General features: G+C 65.8%; 1 protein-coding gene across 1 annotated transcript in view; it reads right to left on the bottom strand.

Moving 5' to 3' along the window:
- Positions 1-16476, bottom strand: part of CASZ1 (castor zinc finger 1) — a 33969-nt gene extending 17493 nt beyond the window's left edge. The window contains exons 1-2 of the mRNA XM_056110905.1: positions 16402-16476; positions 16048-16086 (exon numbers count right to left, since the gene is read on the bottom strand). Of these exons, the coding sequence (XP_055966880.1) occupies positions 16048-16086; positions 16402-16450 (88 nt within the window). The 5' untranslated portion in view covers positions 16451-16476. The remainder of the gene's footprint in view (positions 1-16047; positions 16087-16401) is intronic.
- Between the last annotated feature and the right edge of the window lie 255 nt (positions 16477-16731).

The following is a 16731-nucleotide window of genomic DNA, read 5'->3' as shown; positions in this document are numbered from 1 at the left end:
TCGGAAAACAACTGAGCTGTAAATACTGTTTAACCTTCTCCCCCCTCCCCCCAGCCCTCCCCTCCGCACTATAAAAACACAAATATGCCATAACTCAGCGGCCGGCCGCCCAGCCTCCAACACGCCCCGCGCCCGGGCCTCTCGGAAGGTCATTACAAACGACTTTCCGATTCACTGCTCCTGAAATAATTTTGTGTATTAAAACCTGAATCTGCACTTTCTGGGGCCGAAAGCCTCGCTTAATTATGGCGGGTGTCCTTGGGACGGACAGTGATCCTTCACGCGCCCGCCGCCGCCCCCCTCCCCGGGCCCAATCTGTTTTCAAAGTGTGTCTGTCCTTTATTAAATTGTTTTCTTTTCCACATTATCAGTTGCCATGGAGACCTCATCTCTCGGATTATTTGAATTTCATTATATCTATTGATTTGGGAGCATTTCATCTTTTTTATTGTTTTTCTGTCAATTTTCAAAACGAATAACCATCTAATTTGCGTCAGCGCTGATTATGTTTGTCCCTCAATAGAGGTCGGCAGCTGCGCTGGGGAAACAAATCAATGAAAAACCATCATAAAACTCCCCACTCCGGGCGCCGGGATGTGTGGGTGACATTCCACGCCTGCGAGAGACACACACAGTTCCAAGTTCAGCTCCAGCGGCCGCCCCGGGCCCGGCTGCCTCCTCCGGCCTTCAGACTTAATTCGGCGATTTGGGGGCCCGCTTAGTGGCGTGTGGGCTGGCGTGGGCGGCGGTGTGGTGGTGGGCTGGCCGTGGCGCCCGCCGGCGGGTGAGGCCGGGGAACCCCGGAGGGTGCAGTGGGCAGGGACGGGAGGAGCGGGGGGGCGGGGGTGCCCCGAGGAGGGGCCGGGCTGGGAACGAGGGGGCCGCAGGAAGGGGGAGGGAAGGAGGGAATTCGAACTGCTTACTTTGTTGGTTTTTTTTAAATAATTTATGCAATTTTAAGCATTTATGTATAAATTTTTTAATAAGCCACCCCGGAGCAGGCTGGCCATTAGCATCCCGACGTCCTTCTGTCCAATGGGCTGGCAGAGAGGATCAATTTCTGAGAGCACTTTCCCTTTTTTATGACATGATAAAATGCTTTTAAAGCAACTTACACAAATATGGAAATTTTTTCTTCTTTTCGCCGCCCCCCTCCCCCTGGCCGCCTCCCCAGCCCCCGGGAAAGGGGGGGGCGCGCGCACAGTGCTCGGGCCCTCTGCTCGGGGAGGGGGGCCGCGGGGGGTTGGCAGGAGGCAGCCCCAGTTCTGACTGGAACTGGCCGCCTGTCCTTCTAACAAGGGCATAAACTTTCATTACCCATGCACGCAGTCAAAGGCAATTTAGGGAAACGCGCTGCTCAGAAAAGGAAGACCTCAGCGATTCGTGGCCCGCGGCCGCCACAGTCCGGGGCTCCCGCCTTCCGCGCGAGGGAGTCCGGCTCTGGCCCTCCGGCCCGGCCCCACGGGAGGGGCGGGAGGGTGCTCGACGGTCGGCCGCTCACAGAGGGAGGGAAGCTCCCGTGGCCCTGGCCGGCCCCCAGCACCCTGCCCTGGGCGCGCTAGCCTCTGTCCTCAGCCCTACACCAGCCATGGTCAGACACAGGCCCCAGGGAGCGGCTGGTCTCGTCTGTCTGCACACCCCCAGCCCGGGGCACGTGTGGGCAGGAGCTTGGCTCTGAGGGGAAAGGATGGATGGTGGATGGATGGATGGGTAGATGGATGGATGGGTGGATGGATGGATGGATGGATGCGTGGGTGGGTGGGTGGATGGATGGATGGATGGGTTGATGGGTGGGTGGATGAGTGGGTGGGTAGATGAATGGATGGATGGATGAATGGATGGTGGATGGATGGATGGATGGATGGTGGATGGATGGATGGGTAGATGGATGGATGGGTGGATGGGTGGATGGATGGATGGATGGATGTGTGGGTGGGTGGGTGGGTGGATGGATGGATGGGTTGATGGGTGGGTGGATGAGTGGGTGGGTAGATGAATGGATGGATGGATGGATGGATGGATGGTGGATGGATGGATGGATGGATGGTGGATGGATGGATGGGTGGGTGGATGGATGGATGGATGGATGGATGTGTGGGTGGGTGGGTGGGTGGATGGATGGATGGGTTGATGGGTGGGTGGATGAGTGGGTGGGTAGATGAATGGATGGATGGATGGATGAATGGATGGTGGATGGATGGATGGATGGATGGATGCGTGGGTGGGTGGGTAGATAGATGGATGGATGGGTGGGTGGGTGGACATATGGACAGACGGGTGAATGGATGGGTGAGTGGATGGATGGATGCGTGGGTGGGTGGGTGGGTGGATGGATGGATGGATGGATGGGTGGGTGGGTAGATGGATGAGTGGATGGATGGGTAGATGAATGGAAAGATGGGTGGGTGGATGGGTGGGTGGATGGATAGATGGATGGATAGATGGATAGATGGATGGATGGATGGGTTGATGGGTGGGTGGATGAGTGGGTGGGTAGATGAATGGATGGATGGATGAATGGATGGTGGATGGATGGATGGATGGATGCGTGGGTGGGTGGGTAGATAGATGGATGGATGGGTGGGTGAGTGGACATATGGACAGATGGGTGAATGGATGGGTGGGTGGATGGATGGATGGATGGATGGGTGGATGGATGAGTAGCTGGGTGGGTGGACAGATGGGTAAATGGAGGGATGGATGGGTGAATGGATAGGTAATGATTAGTTAGATGAATGGATAGGTAATGGATAGTTAGATGAATGGACGGATGGGTGGGTGGACAAACAGATGGACTGATGGATGGGTGGACAACTGGATGAGTGGATAGATTGATGGACAGACAGATGGAGGGCTGGATGGGTGGATGGGAGGATGAGTGCACGGTAGATGGGTGGATGGATAGGTTTATAGGCTGGTGGGTAGTGGGTGGATAGTGGACAGATGGAGGGTAGGTGAGTGGGTGGGTGGGATTTGAGTGGACAGGCAGGTGAAGAGACTGGGGGTGATGGATGGATGGATCATGGGTTGATAGACTGGTGGTGGGTGGAAGGATGAATGGATGGGTGGGTAGATTGGTGGATGGACAGGTGAACTTCTGGGCACATGAATGGATGGTGGGTGAATAGACTGGGGGTGGATGGGTGGGTTGATGGGTAGGTGGGTAGGCGGGTAGACAGTTACATGGGCAGGTAGACAGTGGACAGAGGGAGGAGGCCGAGTGGGAAACCAGCCCAGGGGTCCAGTTCCTGCAGGAGATCGGCAGAGGCCAGGCCAGGCCTCCCTCCAGGGTCACCTGCCTGAGCTTACGGGGAAGGCTGCCTCTGGATGTGGAAAATGGGGAGGAAGGGACAGCTTGACCCTCATCTCGCTGTCGCCGCCAACTCCTGAGGAGGACGGCAGGCACCCTGGGCCCAGCCTGAGGACGGCCCTGTCCCGCGTCCCCTCCTCCATGCAGCCCTGCCCAGTACAGACACTGAGGGCGAGCGTGGGGGAGCCCTGGGAGGCTGAGGGGCTTCTCCCAGAGTCCTTCCCACCTGGCCACTGGCTGGGGACAGCGCCCGACCCACAGGCCGCGGACACTCCCCATCAGACTGAGTGACCACTGCAGACCCCTCGCAGTACCACCACCCCCCTGCACTGTCCCTCTGTTTCGGAGGGGCCAGCGCCCCCCAGGGAGGCAGGGTGAGGAGGGGCTGTGGGTGGGGAATGTGGATGACCAGCAGGGACAGAAGCCCGTGGTCCCGGGGTCCCTGCCTGGGAGAGGGAGGAGCCGTTTCCTGCCCAAGGCGGGGGACAGAGTCCAGCCCGGCCGCCGCTGTCCAGGGCTCCAGGGGCGGCTGACGCCCACCGCTCCCTCCATCCCCCAGGCTCCTTGGGCCCTCACCTGCCCGGGCACCCCGGCAAGGCCCAGGCTGCGAGCCCCGGGTGAAGCAGGCCATCTCGGACCTCGGCGGGGGACGTCAGGGGGCAGGGCCGGGCCCCCTGCCCCCTCAACTGTCATTAAAATCACAAGTTTCTGTTACAATCTAAACATTCCCACATCGCATAAAGGGTTATATTACACCCGAGCCACCCCAGCCCGTGTTTGCAAAGAGAAGCTCACGGCAGGTCCCCCCTCCTGACGAAGTGACTTATTAAAGTTTAAACAGTAATTAACAGAACAATAAAAATAAAGGGATGTTTTGGGAGTCATAGCGCACACAGGGTTTTGGCAGTGCCAGCAGTTTTTCAGTGCCCTGCGCTGGCAGCAAAATGTGACGACGGCGACGGGGAAGGCAGAGCCGGGGGGCCGGGCCCAGCCTGGCGACTTCCGGCCGGGGGTGAGGGGCCGCTGCCAGGCCGCAGGCTGGGCCTGGGGGCCCCCGGGCCCCCCTCCAAGTGGGCACGGACCACCGGCTGGGGGAGGGGTGCCACGCCCCCGGGCCAGGGCGGGGGGGGGGGGGCTTGGGGGACTCCAGTCCTGCAGTTACTGGGCAGTTACTAGCCCTGGGCTGTAGGCGGGACAGGGCTGTGTCCCCTGAACCCTCCTGGGCGAGGCCACCCCTGACGTCTCTCCCACCTCACATGGACCCCAAGGCCTCTGGGCCCCCACCTAGGCCCTTGTCCACACAGGCTTGAGGACCAGGCCTGCGTCCACCTCGACTTCCTGCCTGCTTCCACCCGGCGCAGGGCAGGGCCCCCCTCGGCGCCCAGGAATGGCATGAGTCTGACTGCAGCGCCCTGAGACACCCCGCCCCCCCTCCCCGGCCAGGCTGTGCTCTCCTGGGGGGAGTCCCCGCTCCCCTCCCAGCAGGAAGGAGGCCCCTCCCAGGGAGGTGTGAGTCCCCCGCTCCCCGCTGCACCTCCCTGCTCCATGCGGGTAGCCAGGCTGGAGGCCCTAGGAGCTGGGTGGACCCAGCCCTGGCCCCGCCCCTCTCTGTGCCCACTTCTCTCACCCCGGACATCCGCCCAGCCCAGCCTGGTCCCTGTGGGCGCCCAGGGCTGGCCCCACGCAGACTCCCTGAGGCAGCAGAGATGGGCCTGGAGGTGAGGTGTGTGTGGGGCTGTGGCAGCTCTACTGGGCCATGAGGCCTGGGCAGTGGAGGGACAGGGACGGGCCACACTGTAGGCCCCAGCACAGAACTTGGCCCCGAGAGCTCAGCAGACAGAACTTTCCTTCCCCTCGGTCTGGGCGGAAACCTCGGGGGCTCCAGTCTCTGTCCCTCAGTGAGGGTCTCAAAGGTGGGCGGGGGGCTGAACCACCAGCTCCTCTGCTCAGAAGCCTGATGGAAGGACCCCGGGTTTGAGCCCCTGGCTGCCCTGAGGGTCACCGCAGCCCTAAAGGTGTGTGACAGGGGCTCAGGGCTCAGGATCAAGGCCAAGGAGGGCTCCAGGCTGCCTCGACCTCCCCACGCCGTCCCTGGGGCACCCCCATCCTGAGCTTGATGGGCAGACCCCAGGGGGGTGCCCCCCGCCCCCCTGTGGCCACACAGCCTCCCAGGGCTGCTGGAGCCCGGACAGTCGCCCAGGAGGCCCTGCTGCCCCCCTCACCGGGACACCCGCCTTTGGGGCCACATGTCAGGGGCCGGCTGAGGGGCTCAGGCCCACAGGGCGCGGGGCTGGGCAGGGGTGCGTGGAGGGAGGCTGGGCACCGTGCGTTGGTGGCCGTCCCCCCTGCAGGCCAACACCCCAGCAGTGGGGTGGCAGGCAGAGGGGCCCCCCCGCACCCCACCTGGCCCCCGCAGGCCCGAGCCTCGAGGATTTCCCTCACGGTGGCGTGGTGGAGGGTTAGTGCTCGTCAACCATCTGGAGTAAGGAATTACCGTCACCTCCCTGATCCGGGTCCCTAAACCCAAAGCTGGTGACAGTGTGTGTGCGGGGGGGGTCTCTCTGAGGGGCCAGGAGGGCCAGCCAGCGCGTCCTCTGCCTCCCTTACACCCCCCACCCCGCCCGCCCGCGCACGCCCGCTCCCGGCACGCCGGGCTGCGCTGGGGCCGTCAGGTAAATTAGATCTGAAAGCTGACAATTTCTGACCATATTTCCTTGATTATTTCAAACAAATGCACAGCAGCCGCTGTAAGGAGATTAAAGTGACATAAACGTCCCGGGTGGGGGGGGGAGGGCAGAGGATTCAGGTCACCCCATCCGTCCCCCGCCTGACAGACGCTATATCGCTATCCAATCCAATAAAAATCCCCCCCTTTTGCTTTAATTAATTTTACAGCTAGCTTGCTTAATTACTTTCAATCAAAATCCTCCTGCCATCGCAAAATTAGAGATGGTTGAGCTCCATTAGCCTAAATTCTTCATTTCCATATAGAAAAGAGGCTGTCGGCAGAGCCAGCCCGGCTGGCCTGGCGGGACAGACGTCCGTCTGCCGCCCTGCCCGCCCGCCTGCGGAGCCCACCCAGTCGGGCTTCCGCTCTTGCCCGGTTTCCCTCATCCTCTGCCCCTGCGGTTCCTGGGCCCGAGAGCTGAGGTCCAGGGGGCTTCCCCGCCCCGCCCCCAACTCCCGCCCTGGACTCAGGCTGGACCCCCCCCCCCATCCCCGCGGGGGCTCCCACACCCCGAGCCAGCCTGCCCTCTGGAGCCCACGCCCGGACGCCCAGACAGCAGAGCTGGGCTCCAGCGAGGCAGGCCACTGAGCGGTCAGCCCGGCTCTCTGGAACCCAAACCACACAGGCCGGCAGTGCCCGCTGGCTGGCTGGACTCAGCTGTCGGGCAGCCGGGCCCCCGGGTGCTCTCGAGGTCCCACATGGGTCCTCACACCCCCCCCACCCATCCCCGCCACGGTGGGTGTGGCGGCCTGGCTCGGCCATGGGGCGGCCCCCACTCTCGGCCCCACTCCGCGGCTCCACTTCGCGTTTTGCAGGCGGCAGCCACTGTCGCGGCCGGGTCTGGCCCGACCTGGGCTCTGGCAGGGGTGAGAGCCGCACCAGGACTGCGGGATTCCAGGGAACCTGGCCGGGATCTCCCGGGGCAGGGGGCCAAGTCCACCCGGCTCCCCTCCGAGGCACACCCCGCCCCCACCTGCTGGGACCCTGGGGTCCGGGCCGGACACTGGGGGCTGGAAGCTAAGGGAACTGCATGTGGGGGACCAGGTCCAACCTGACCTGCCGGCCAGAGGGTGAAGCCGGGACAGGAACCGACCTGGCGAGGCCCCTCCTCCATGTGGGACCCCAGGCCCGCCGCCCAGCCCCAGGCCTGCCCAGTCTTCAGACCCCTCCTGAGCACCCCAGAGTCCTCAGCTGGGGCTGTGTCTCAGGCAGTGAGTGTGAAGTGGCAGGTGCCCAGGGAGGGGGGGCCTAGCCAGCACCCCTCACACACACACACACACACACACACACACACACACGCCACCACACAGCACAGTTTGGGAGTGGCTGCTGCGTCCAGGGGACCAGGAGGTGACCGACGCAGAGCTGGGCCTGCTGAGGGCAGCTGACCGAGCCAGGTGCCTGCCGGCCGTGTCCACAGCTGCCCAGGGCCCAGCTGCAGGGCGGGGCCCAGCCCGCCCCCTCTCCGGCCTGTCCCTTGCCCCACTCCTCACTCGGCCTCATCCTGGGCACCCCAGGGCTCCTGGCCGCGACCTCACTTCCTCGAGGAGCCCTCAGAGCTGTCCACAGGCCGCAGGGCTCCCCGGTCCTCCCTCCTCCAGCCCCTCCTCCCTGGTCCTCCCGTCTCCCGCCCCTCCCCCTCCCCCCATCCCTGCTCCGGCTACTCTGCACCTGCCCCGTCCCTCTCTCCTCTTTCCGAGTCCAGGATTTCTGTGACCACTTGGTGACCCCTGCAACGCCCCCCTCCCAAAGCGACCCCCAGCACCTCCGCACAGAGACACGCCCGGCGAAGACTGACGGATACCGAAACGAAGCGTCTCTGCTCCACCGGGGCAAGGGGTCTGCACAGCCAGGGGACCCCCCGCCGGGACGCTCGAGGCCTCGGCTCACCTCCAAACGCCCTTCGCAGGCCCTGCCCAGTTGCCACGGCCTCTCCCGGGCAGGGAACAACTGCTGTGGCCGAGGGGGAGGCGCGAGCAGCAACTGTGGGCGTGGGGCCTCCCGCCTCCCCTCCCGGACCCAAAAAAGGACGGAGGGGACGGGGGCGGCCGGCCGGCCCGCCAGGGAGATCCCAGGCCCCGGGCCCCACCGCCCCCTGCACGTGCCGGGCGCTCTCTCCAGGGTCTCGGGCGGGCGTGGAGCCGGGTCCCTCCCGAGGGCGCTGGGGTCGGGTCAGCGGGTGGCCAGGCTGGGGGGCGGGGGGCCGCGGAGAGGGGGAGTTCTATCAACGCCTCCCAGTCAGAGCAGAAAATGTCAGCGTTTATGGCTTCATCGCTGGCGTCGCAGGGCCCGTGCACCCTGCACGGGAATGTCACCGCTTGTCATGTTCTATCACCTGCCGTTCGTTAACGCCTTCCCTGCGAGGAGCCCGTCTCAGCCTGCCCCGGCCCCCGGGGACCCCGGGACAGAAAACAGCCCCCACCACACCGCCGCGCGCTCCCGGCTCTCGGGGGTCCCCGGGGAGCGCGGCTGAGGGACCCTCGCATAACCCCTCCAGCACCCCCGACTGCCTCCCGCTGGGAGAGGGTCCCCACAGCCCGGAATTCCGGAGCTGGGTCCGGACCAGCACCCCCACTGGACGTTAGACCAGACATTCTCCTCCCCGGGGTGAGGATGGGAGGAGGGACAGGTCTTCCCGGGGCCACCTGCTGACCCCTCCCCGGGGCCTCACAGCTGTCCAGCTCTGCCCGCCCCGGGGTTCTCCTTCCCGTGCAGGGTGAGCTGTCCACTGTCTGCCCCAGGCTGAGCTAGACGCACAGAGGCCCGGGGGACACCCCTGCCCCCCAGGACCCCATTCCCTTCCAGCAAAGGCGACCCACCAGGAGAGTCCGCTGACCCAGCCCTGCAGCCATGCCGGCCTCTGCCCCTCATGCCCAAGTTCCCCCGAGTGCCCATCAGAGAAGACGCGGGAACGCGTCCACCTCCCCCCTGCTCCCTTTTCGGAGAGGGTGGGGGCCTCCAGCTGCGCCCACCATCGCGTCTCCTCCTGCCGGCTGGCGAGGGAGACACCTGGGAGCAGCCGTGGGGGCTGTGGGTGTTGGGGGGGGGTTGCTGGGGGCCGTGGCCAGCAGCACGCAAATGCCACCTGGAGCCATCCTGACTCGGGGGTCCTCGGGGGGCCCTTCCCTCCCCCCGGCTCCTATGTGTCCTTCCCCCGAGCCTCCCCACTGGGGGTGTTCCATCCCGTGGGACACAACGAGGCATGCTCTGGGGGCCCCGGGTACCGTGTCTTCTACAGGAGCCCCTCAGAGCCCCGGCCTGGCTGGGAACTTGGGGTGTGCGGGGCAGGGAGCCTTGCCGAGCTAGCCGGGCCCCCTGACCTGGTGTCGGTGCCCCCCTGAGGACCCTGCTCTGGGCCGGCACGACTGAGGGGTGTGGGCACCCCCGAGCAGCGGCAGTCCTGGGGCAGGCAGCGTCCCAACGGGCAGCCGGAACCCCTGCCAGGGCTCCAGGGGTGCTGGTCCCCATTCCCGAACCCTGAGGGGCTGCAGGGGCCGAGGGGAGCGGCGGGAGGGGTCTGCTGCCTGCTCCCAGGGCTCTGCCGAGACTCTGGGATTTATCAGCCTCCCGGCCAGGCCCAGCACTAGCCCTTTCATTAAGTCCCTATCGATGGGAAATTACTCCCTCACTCAGGAATAGAAGTTTTCATCTTATTCTAACTTAGATTCTTAAAGCAATTACCCGGCGTCTGGCAATGACTTCACCGCGGCCAGCCCTGAGGCAGCCCAGACCCCTGGCTCGGCCCCCGGGGCGGCCCGGGCAGCCCCCAAGCCCCCGGCCGGGGCCTGCGAGGTGGCACAGGGCCTCCTCCCGCACCACCTGTGCTGGGCCCCGGCGGCGGGCGCGGGGCCTGGAGAGGCCGCGGCAGCTGGTGTCGCGGGAGTTTCTATTTTTAATTGTTTGATCGGAATATTAACTCATCTAGACCCGTTCCCAGGACGGGGTTCCAGCGAGGGCTCCCCGGGCCCAGCCCGGCCTCTCTGCCCCTCGCCTGTCAGAGTTCAACTCTGCAGTGAGTGATTGGGGGGGTGGGTGGAGAGAGAGAGAGAGAGAGAGAGACAGACAGACAGACAGACAGAGACAGAGAGGAGAGGGGGTTGGGGGGATAGGATCCAAGAGACAGAGGGAGACAGACAGAGACAGAGAGATAGAGATGGAGAGAGGGAGACAGGGAGATGGAGAGGGGGAAGAGAGGAACGGGGTGGGGGCCGAGGCTGGTCACTCCCCCGAGCCCCGGGAGCTGTGGCCACGCCCTCCCCTGGGCACCCTCCTGGCCAGCTGCGGCAGCCCCCGGGCTGGGGGTTCAGCTCTCCTGGACTTTCTGCTCCTCGGGGTCCGGCCGGGCACTGTCTCCAGGGGGCCTGGAGCCCCCGAGCCCAGCGGCTACCCTGGTGTGGTCTGGCCCTGCCCCCTCTGTCCCTCCCAAGGTCACGGGGCTGTCCACGCCAGGAATATTTACTCTCCAGCCTGGCCCTGCTAGCAACACTCACCACAAATATGCTTTCTGATAAAGTTGGCAGAAAAAAGTTCTAGAGCTCAGGCCAGAGCGGGAGGCTGCCCCCACCGCCCAGATGGCACGCCCCCCCCCCCCGCCCCCGCCGTCCGTGCTGCCGCTGCCGTCCCCTGCCGCCTGGGGGTCCTCTCTCCACCTGCGGCCGGTGGCCCGGCCAGTGGGGGCCCGGTGCTGCGGGCACCCCCCCCCCCCGCGTCCCGGACGGTCTCACCTCGCTGAGCCCCTGCACACAGGAGCTTTAATGTTTTTATTACCTGTTTGACTCGCTGCCTTATTGCTTCTCCCCTTAATGGGGCCGTAACCGTGGAAACGAGGAATAAACGGCCACCAGAAAATGAGATGATTAAACAGGTCACCCTGGCAAAACAAACTCAGCCAAGGAGCCTGGAGGGGGAGGCGGCCCGGGCCCAGGGTCGGGGTCCAGACACAGGACCCCGGCGGAGGGCAGATGTGCGGGGCGCCCCCTGCTGGACGTGCCGGCTGAGTCCCCAGGCCCCCCCTCCACACCCCCCTGCAGAAGGGCCCCCTCCCCGGCGAGCGCGGGTCCTGAGGAGGGGAAGGTGACGCCAAGGACAAAGGTGCTTCCTCCAACACCAAGTTCCAGAACCTTCTCCCGTTGACCTTCTCACTGAGGAGACCCTCTCCCCACACCCCAGCACATCCTCCTCCCCCCACTTCAGTGCATCCTCGTCCTGGAGCACCAAGACCCTCGTGGAACTGGAAAAGGGGAAATCAGTGACAGTGGCCTCGAGCACAGCCCACGAAGGGGCCCTCCGAGGTCCACGTTGCCACGGCCCAGCCAGGCGGTGCCCTTGGGGGGTGCACCCCTTCACTCCCACCTCCGGCTCTCCGGGCGGGCGGGGTGTGGCCAGAAGAGGTACCAGCACCGAGGTCGCGTGGGGCCATCCCCGCGAGTCCCGACCCCGTCCAGCGCCTGCTGGGCAGTGGACTTCATGGGGACCACAGCCACAGGGCCCCCTTCCCACCTCCACATGCCTCTCCGACCCAGCCCCGGCCTCAGCAGGCGTCCCCGTGGGTGTGAGGCCAGGGGGATCCACGGGGGCAGCAGGAAGTGGGCCTCAGCCTGGGCCTCTGGGCGTCCTCCTAGACACAGGGGGGCCAGCGCAAGGCTGCCCGGGCGTGGGCAAGCCCCAGACCGGCCTCTCGCTTCTCTCTTGTCTGGACTGACTAGGTCTCGGGCTGCAAGACGGAGGTGAGGCAGGAGCCTGGCTCTGGGCACTGCAGGGCCAGTGACCGGGGCTGCCCGAGACAGCCCAGGGGCAGGGCGGGAGGAGGCCGGAGCCACAGCCACTACCCCGTGCCATCCACCCGCACGCCTCCCTGGGTCCGGCCTCTCTGCTAGGCTCGCCTGGGGGCTCCCAGCCAGGGAGACTAGGCCTGCCCGGAGCACCTCCCCGCGGGTGCCTGTCCACCCCGTGTCCCAGCACAGGCCGCTCGCTGAGGCCAGAGAGGTGCCCTCGTGTCCTCCGTGCCGAGGGACTGGCCGCTCCTGCCGCGGCTGCCGTGGGGAGACACCGGCTGTCCTCAGGGCTGAGGGCTTGCATCCCCAGGGACAGGGACGAGGGACAGGGAGGTGGGCAGCTGAGGGGCAGGCCTACCGCCCACTCCGTGAGGGCACTGACCGGGCACAGACCTAGGGGCTGGAGAAGGTTCTGCCTCGTGACTCGGTCTGACCGGGGGCCGTGGGGGCAAGTGAGACCTCGGACACACGCGAGGGGCTTCCTGGCCGTCCCTGCCGACCTGGCCAGACCCCGTCCTGCATGTGTCTGTGAGGTCGGAGAGGCCACAAGGCGCTCCGGGCAGGCCTAGTCTCCCTGGCTGGGATCCCCCAGGTCACAGGCCCAGGGGCCACGTCTCAAGTCCACAGCCTCTCTCTGCCCGTTGTCCGTCTGTCCATCTGTCTCCTGGCACACCCATCTGTCCTCAAGCTCAAAGGACTCTGAACTTGGCAGGGCCCAAATGCGGGTGTTCGGGCCCCGGTCTCCTCAAGGGGGACCTCCTCGGCCCTGCCCGGCCCCCTGCGTCCAGGGTGCTCGCTCCTCCCCGGACAGCCCCTCTGTCCTGCAGGCTCCCCCTCACCAAGAGGGCACCAAGGCGCCAGCCCCCTGCAGCACACGGGCAGAACCAGCGCTTGGCCCAGCTGCAGGCACGGGTCCAGTCGACGCCGGTCTCGTGGACGGATCTGGCCAGGGTGAGGTTGGAGGGAGGAGCGTGAACATGGCACACGCAGGAAGCAGGAAGCCGGCCCCGGGCTCAGGCCTGACCAGAACCGTGAGGCCCCGAGCCAGGTCCAGCCTGGCACCTGCGGCTCCCGGGCACCCGGAGATGGGCTGACTGACGCTCAGGCTGCAGCTGTGTGTGCGTGTACGTGTGCGTGCGTGTGCGTGTGTGTGTGGGGGGTGGGGGGGCATTCCTGGGGTCAGCGGTCACCCAGGCAACTGCCGGAGTCCCTTCTGCCTTTCGTCCCTGTGCCCTGCACATGGGCCCCGACGAGGCAGGTCTGAGCCAGCACCAACTCGAGTCCGCCCCCAGGACCCCAGCCTGGGTGGGACTGGCCCTGGGGGTGATCTACAAGACTGAGGGGGCCAGCCTGGAGGGTGACCAGCAGCGAGGCCTGGCTTCGAGGGTGGCGAGACCGGTTCCTCCCGCTGACCTGACCCTGGCCCAGTTGTGGCCTACTGCCCAGACGCCTGCTCCGCCCCGCACAGCTGCCCCGTCCAGTTCCCTCTCCTGCCCGCCGGCGGTACCCTACCCCTAGGCCCGCGGACAGCCCCACTTCCGCGCCTCAAGTTCCCCCTGGGAGAGCCGGATGCTCACGCCAGCCCCCCGGGAATCAAGGGCACGTGGGCCTGTGGCCTGAGCGGGGAGCGGGTCTGGAGCGGCCAGTCCCCGGGCTGCCCGTCCAGGAGGGCGTCACCTGCTCTGGGCTCCCGCGGGAAATCTCTCTAAAAGGGCCTAATGGAGCAACGTCCTCGCCCTCCCTTGCTTTCTCGCTCCTTTTTTTTTTTTTATTAGCATTTGTGGAATTTATTCCCAAACTCTCCTAATCTTCCGTACACAACCATTTGATTTGCATAACCCAACCCCCTCTCATAAAAACTGGCTGCTAGTTTAATTAAAAAATGTAAATTTGCTGTCATCTCGGGGCCTGGTGAATTAGGACGACACCGGCATTTTTTATTGCTAAAGACGGCCAGATTGATCCAGCCCTTGGCTGAACTATGGTGGGGGAACGGGGTCTACAAGGTCCTGGCAGCCCTTCCTGAGCATCCCACCTGGGAACGCCTGAGGCCAGAGTGTGTGGGGGCCTCGGTGCACGGAGCCCAAGGCCAGGCGGACCCCCGACCCGGGCAGCATGGGGCCAGGTCCTGTGGCCTGGCCCTGGGCTGGGGCAGGCCTCAGACGGGGGGACCCTGGAGAAGACAGTGCACATGGCTCCAGGGCGAGCCCCCACCGCGGGGAAGATACTGGGGTTCGGGACACGTAGCCTGGCCTGGGGGCCACCCCTGGCCATCGCTCCCCTTTCTTAGGACGCGGAGGGGTAAGCGCTTCTGAAGTTGGGAGCGGAGGTGAAACTTCCAAGTTCGGGAAGAGGCTGAGATGCTATCGGCGAGGGCTCCTCCAGGGCAGGGAACCTCAGCACCTGGACCGCCCTTCCGCCAATGGACAGAGTCCAGGCCGGCCAGAGAGGGACACGCTGACCTCAGGGGCCCTCTTGGCTTCTAGGAAGTTTCCCGAGCCTGGCCCGGGAGGCCGGGAGCCGCCCTGGGAGCTCCCCACCCCTCCCCACCTGCCCTGGCCCACGGGGACGCCCACGCAAGGGCCCGGAGCCGTGCCCCCACGCAGACCGGGAGGGTCCAGTGGTGTGGGCAGGCCTGACGCCAGCCCCAGTTGGCCCAGGTGAGGGGAGGCTGGGCAAGCAGGCCTTCCCGCTGAGTAATGCCTGTCCCACGGCCCGCCCACAGGCAGGGGCCGGCCCAGTCAGGCTGGCTTCTGGCGGGGAGGGGTGGGGCCCCATTACTGCAGAGGGGGGGTGGGGCCTGCGATGAGACACCTGATTAGAGGTGGGGGCGTGGGAGGCAGGGAGGGGCCCTGGACACCTCTGGCCTTGCCCAGCAGGGGGTGTCCCAGCCTTCCTGGGCACCCTGGACCTCCGGTGGGCTGAGCCAAGCTCACCACTTGTGGCCGCCTGACCGCTGGCAGCGTCTGACCACACTTGGCACGCCCCCCCCCCCCCACACACACATACCCTCTTCCGAGGCCGGCGCTCACCAATGCCACCCTGAGCCCACCTGGCCGCCTCGGACCCTTGAGCCATTCCACTTTGACCTCAGAAAGTCAGGGGTCAGCTCTAGGGACCCCAGAACAACAGTCCGCGCTTCGGTCCGGCAGCACTGGGCACCACATCAAGTCCAGGGAGCAGCCCCGTGGGGCCTCCACCCTGCTGGCTCCAGACTGGGTGTCCCAAGGGCCAGGAAGGAGGCGGATGCCGGCAAGGGGGAGCCGGCCCGAACCTGACTTCCATCCCGGCTCCAGCTGGAGCCCCAGATGGGACCAGAGGAACAGGGAATAAAATTTACTTTAAAACTAATAAAACACCAAAGTCTCGGCTAGACTCTGCCCAGGCCAGCACCCTGGCATATGAACGCCCCCCCCCCCCCACCACAGGCACCGCCCAGACCTCCAAATGTAGTCGTTGGCCTACCCCCCCACCCCAGGGTGGGGGCCCAAGGGGGCCCGGGAGAGTTGTGGGCCCCTTACTTTGAACTGATAGCAGCCGCCTCATCCCACGGTTCTCAGGTGAAAAATAGTCATTAGCTGTAATAAGCAGCTTGATCATCCGACACAGCCTTGTCCCAAATAAATTAAATTCCTTTACCTTGAGACAGTCGCCCGAAACCAGACTAACCACCTTTCCCAACAGGACGCTGCTTTCAAAAACTAAACCACCCCCCACTAAAAAAATACAAACACGCACACACACACGCACGCACACACACACACACACACACACACATACACACACCCCACAGCCTGACACACACACACACACACACACACACACACACCGGGAGCTTTTGCAAGGAAGGAGAAAAACACACACACTGACAAACACGCACGGGAGGGAGCGCGCGCCCGCACAAACCACACGCGGCCCTCGGCAGCGCGGAGACAAGACCCCCACCCCGCGCCCCCCACGCGCCCCCCACGCCCCCCACGCCCTCCCGGCCCGGCGCGCGCCCCTCCCGGCGCCCCGGCACTCCGACCCGCAGCCAGCCGGTGCCCCGAGCGCGCGCGCGCGCGCGCGACGCACGCCCCCCGCCGCGGCCCCGCGCGCGCCCCGCGACCCCCGCGCGCGCCCGCCCGCCCGCCCGCCCGCCCGCCCGCCCGCCGCGCCCCGCTTGGGGCTGAAAGCGGCAACTTCCGTGAAAGCGGCGAAAGAAAAGTGAAAGAGCCGCGCGGGCCCGCCGGTACCTGTGCCGAGGTCCATCCTCCGCTCCTTGGTCCCAAACTCTTCCAGGGGCGCCGGGGGAGACAGAGAGGGAGACCCGGTTAGTCGCGGCGCCGGCGCCCGCCCGGCCCCGCAAACTTCCCCGCCCCGCGCCCGGGGGTCGCGCCCCGCGCGCCCGCCCCCCGCCCGGGTCCCGGACCGGGGGGCGGGGGTTGGGCGCGCCCCCGGCCCGCCCGCCGGGACCCCCGGGAGCGCCCCCGGCCCGCCGCGCCCGCGCGCCCCGCGCGCCCCCCGCGCGCCTCCCGTGCGCCCCGCGCGCCCCCCGCGCCCCGCGCGCCCCCCGCGCCCGGCCTCCCCCGCCCCGCTCCGGCGCTCACCATAGTCGGAGAGTCGAAAGCCGAATTCACTTAAATAATCAACTTTCATAATACTTAATTAATGCCTAATTGCAACTGATTACTCCCCGAATAACAAGTTGTTTTAAAGCCCTGATGTCATTGCTCCTGCCGGGAACGCTCAGGGTAACAGTTTGGCAGCGGGCGCGGCGGGCGGGAGCGGCCGGGGGCGCTGCCAGGCGCCGCGGTGATTGGCAGCTCGGCCCGGCCCCGCCCCCGCCGGCCGCGCGCGCCGCCGCCGCCGCCGCCGCCGCCGCCCCGGCAGGTGAAAGAGCGGGGCGCGCGCCCGCGGGGCTGCGGGACTGAATGGGC

The sequence above is a fragment of the Sorex fumeus genome, unplaced genomic scaffold (genome assembly GCF_029834395.1).
Source record: "Sorex fumeus unplaced genomic scaffold, SorFum_2.1 ptg000011l, whole genome shotgun sequence".
Taxonomy (NCBI): Eukaryota; Metazoa; Chordata; class Mammalia; order Eulipotyphla; family Soricidae; genus Sorex; species Sorex fumeus.
This window is presented reverse-complemented; position numbering and strand designations above follow the sequence as displayed.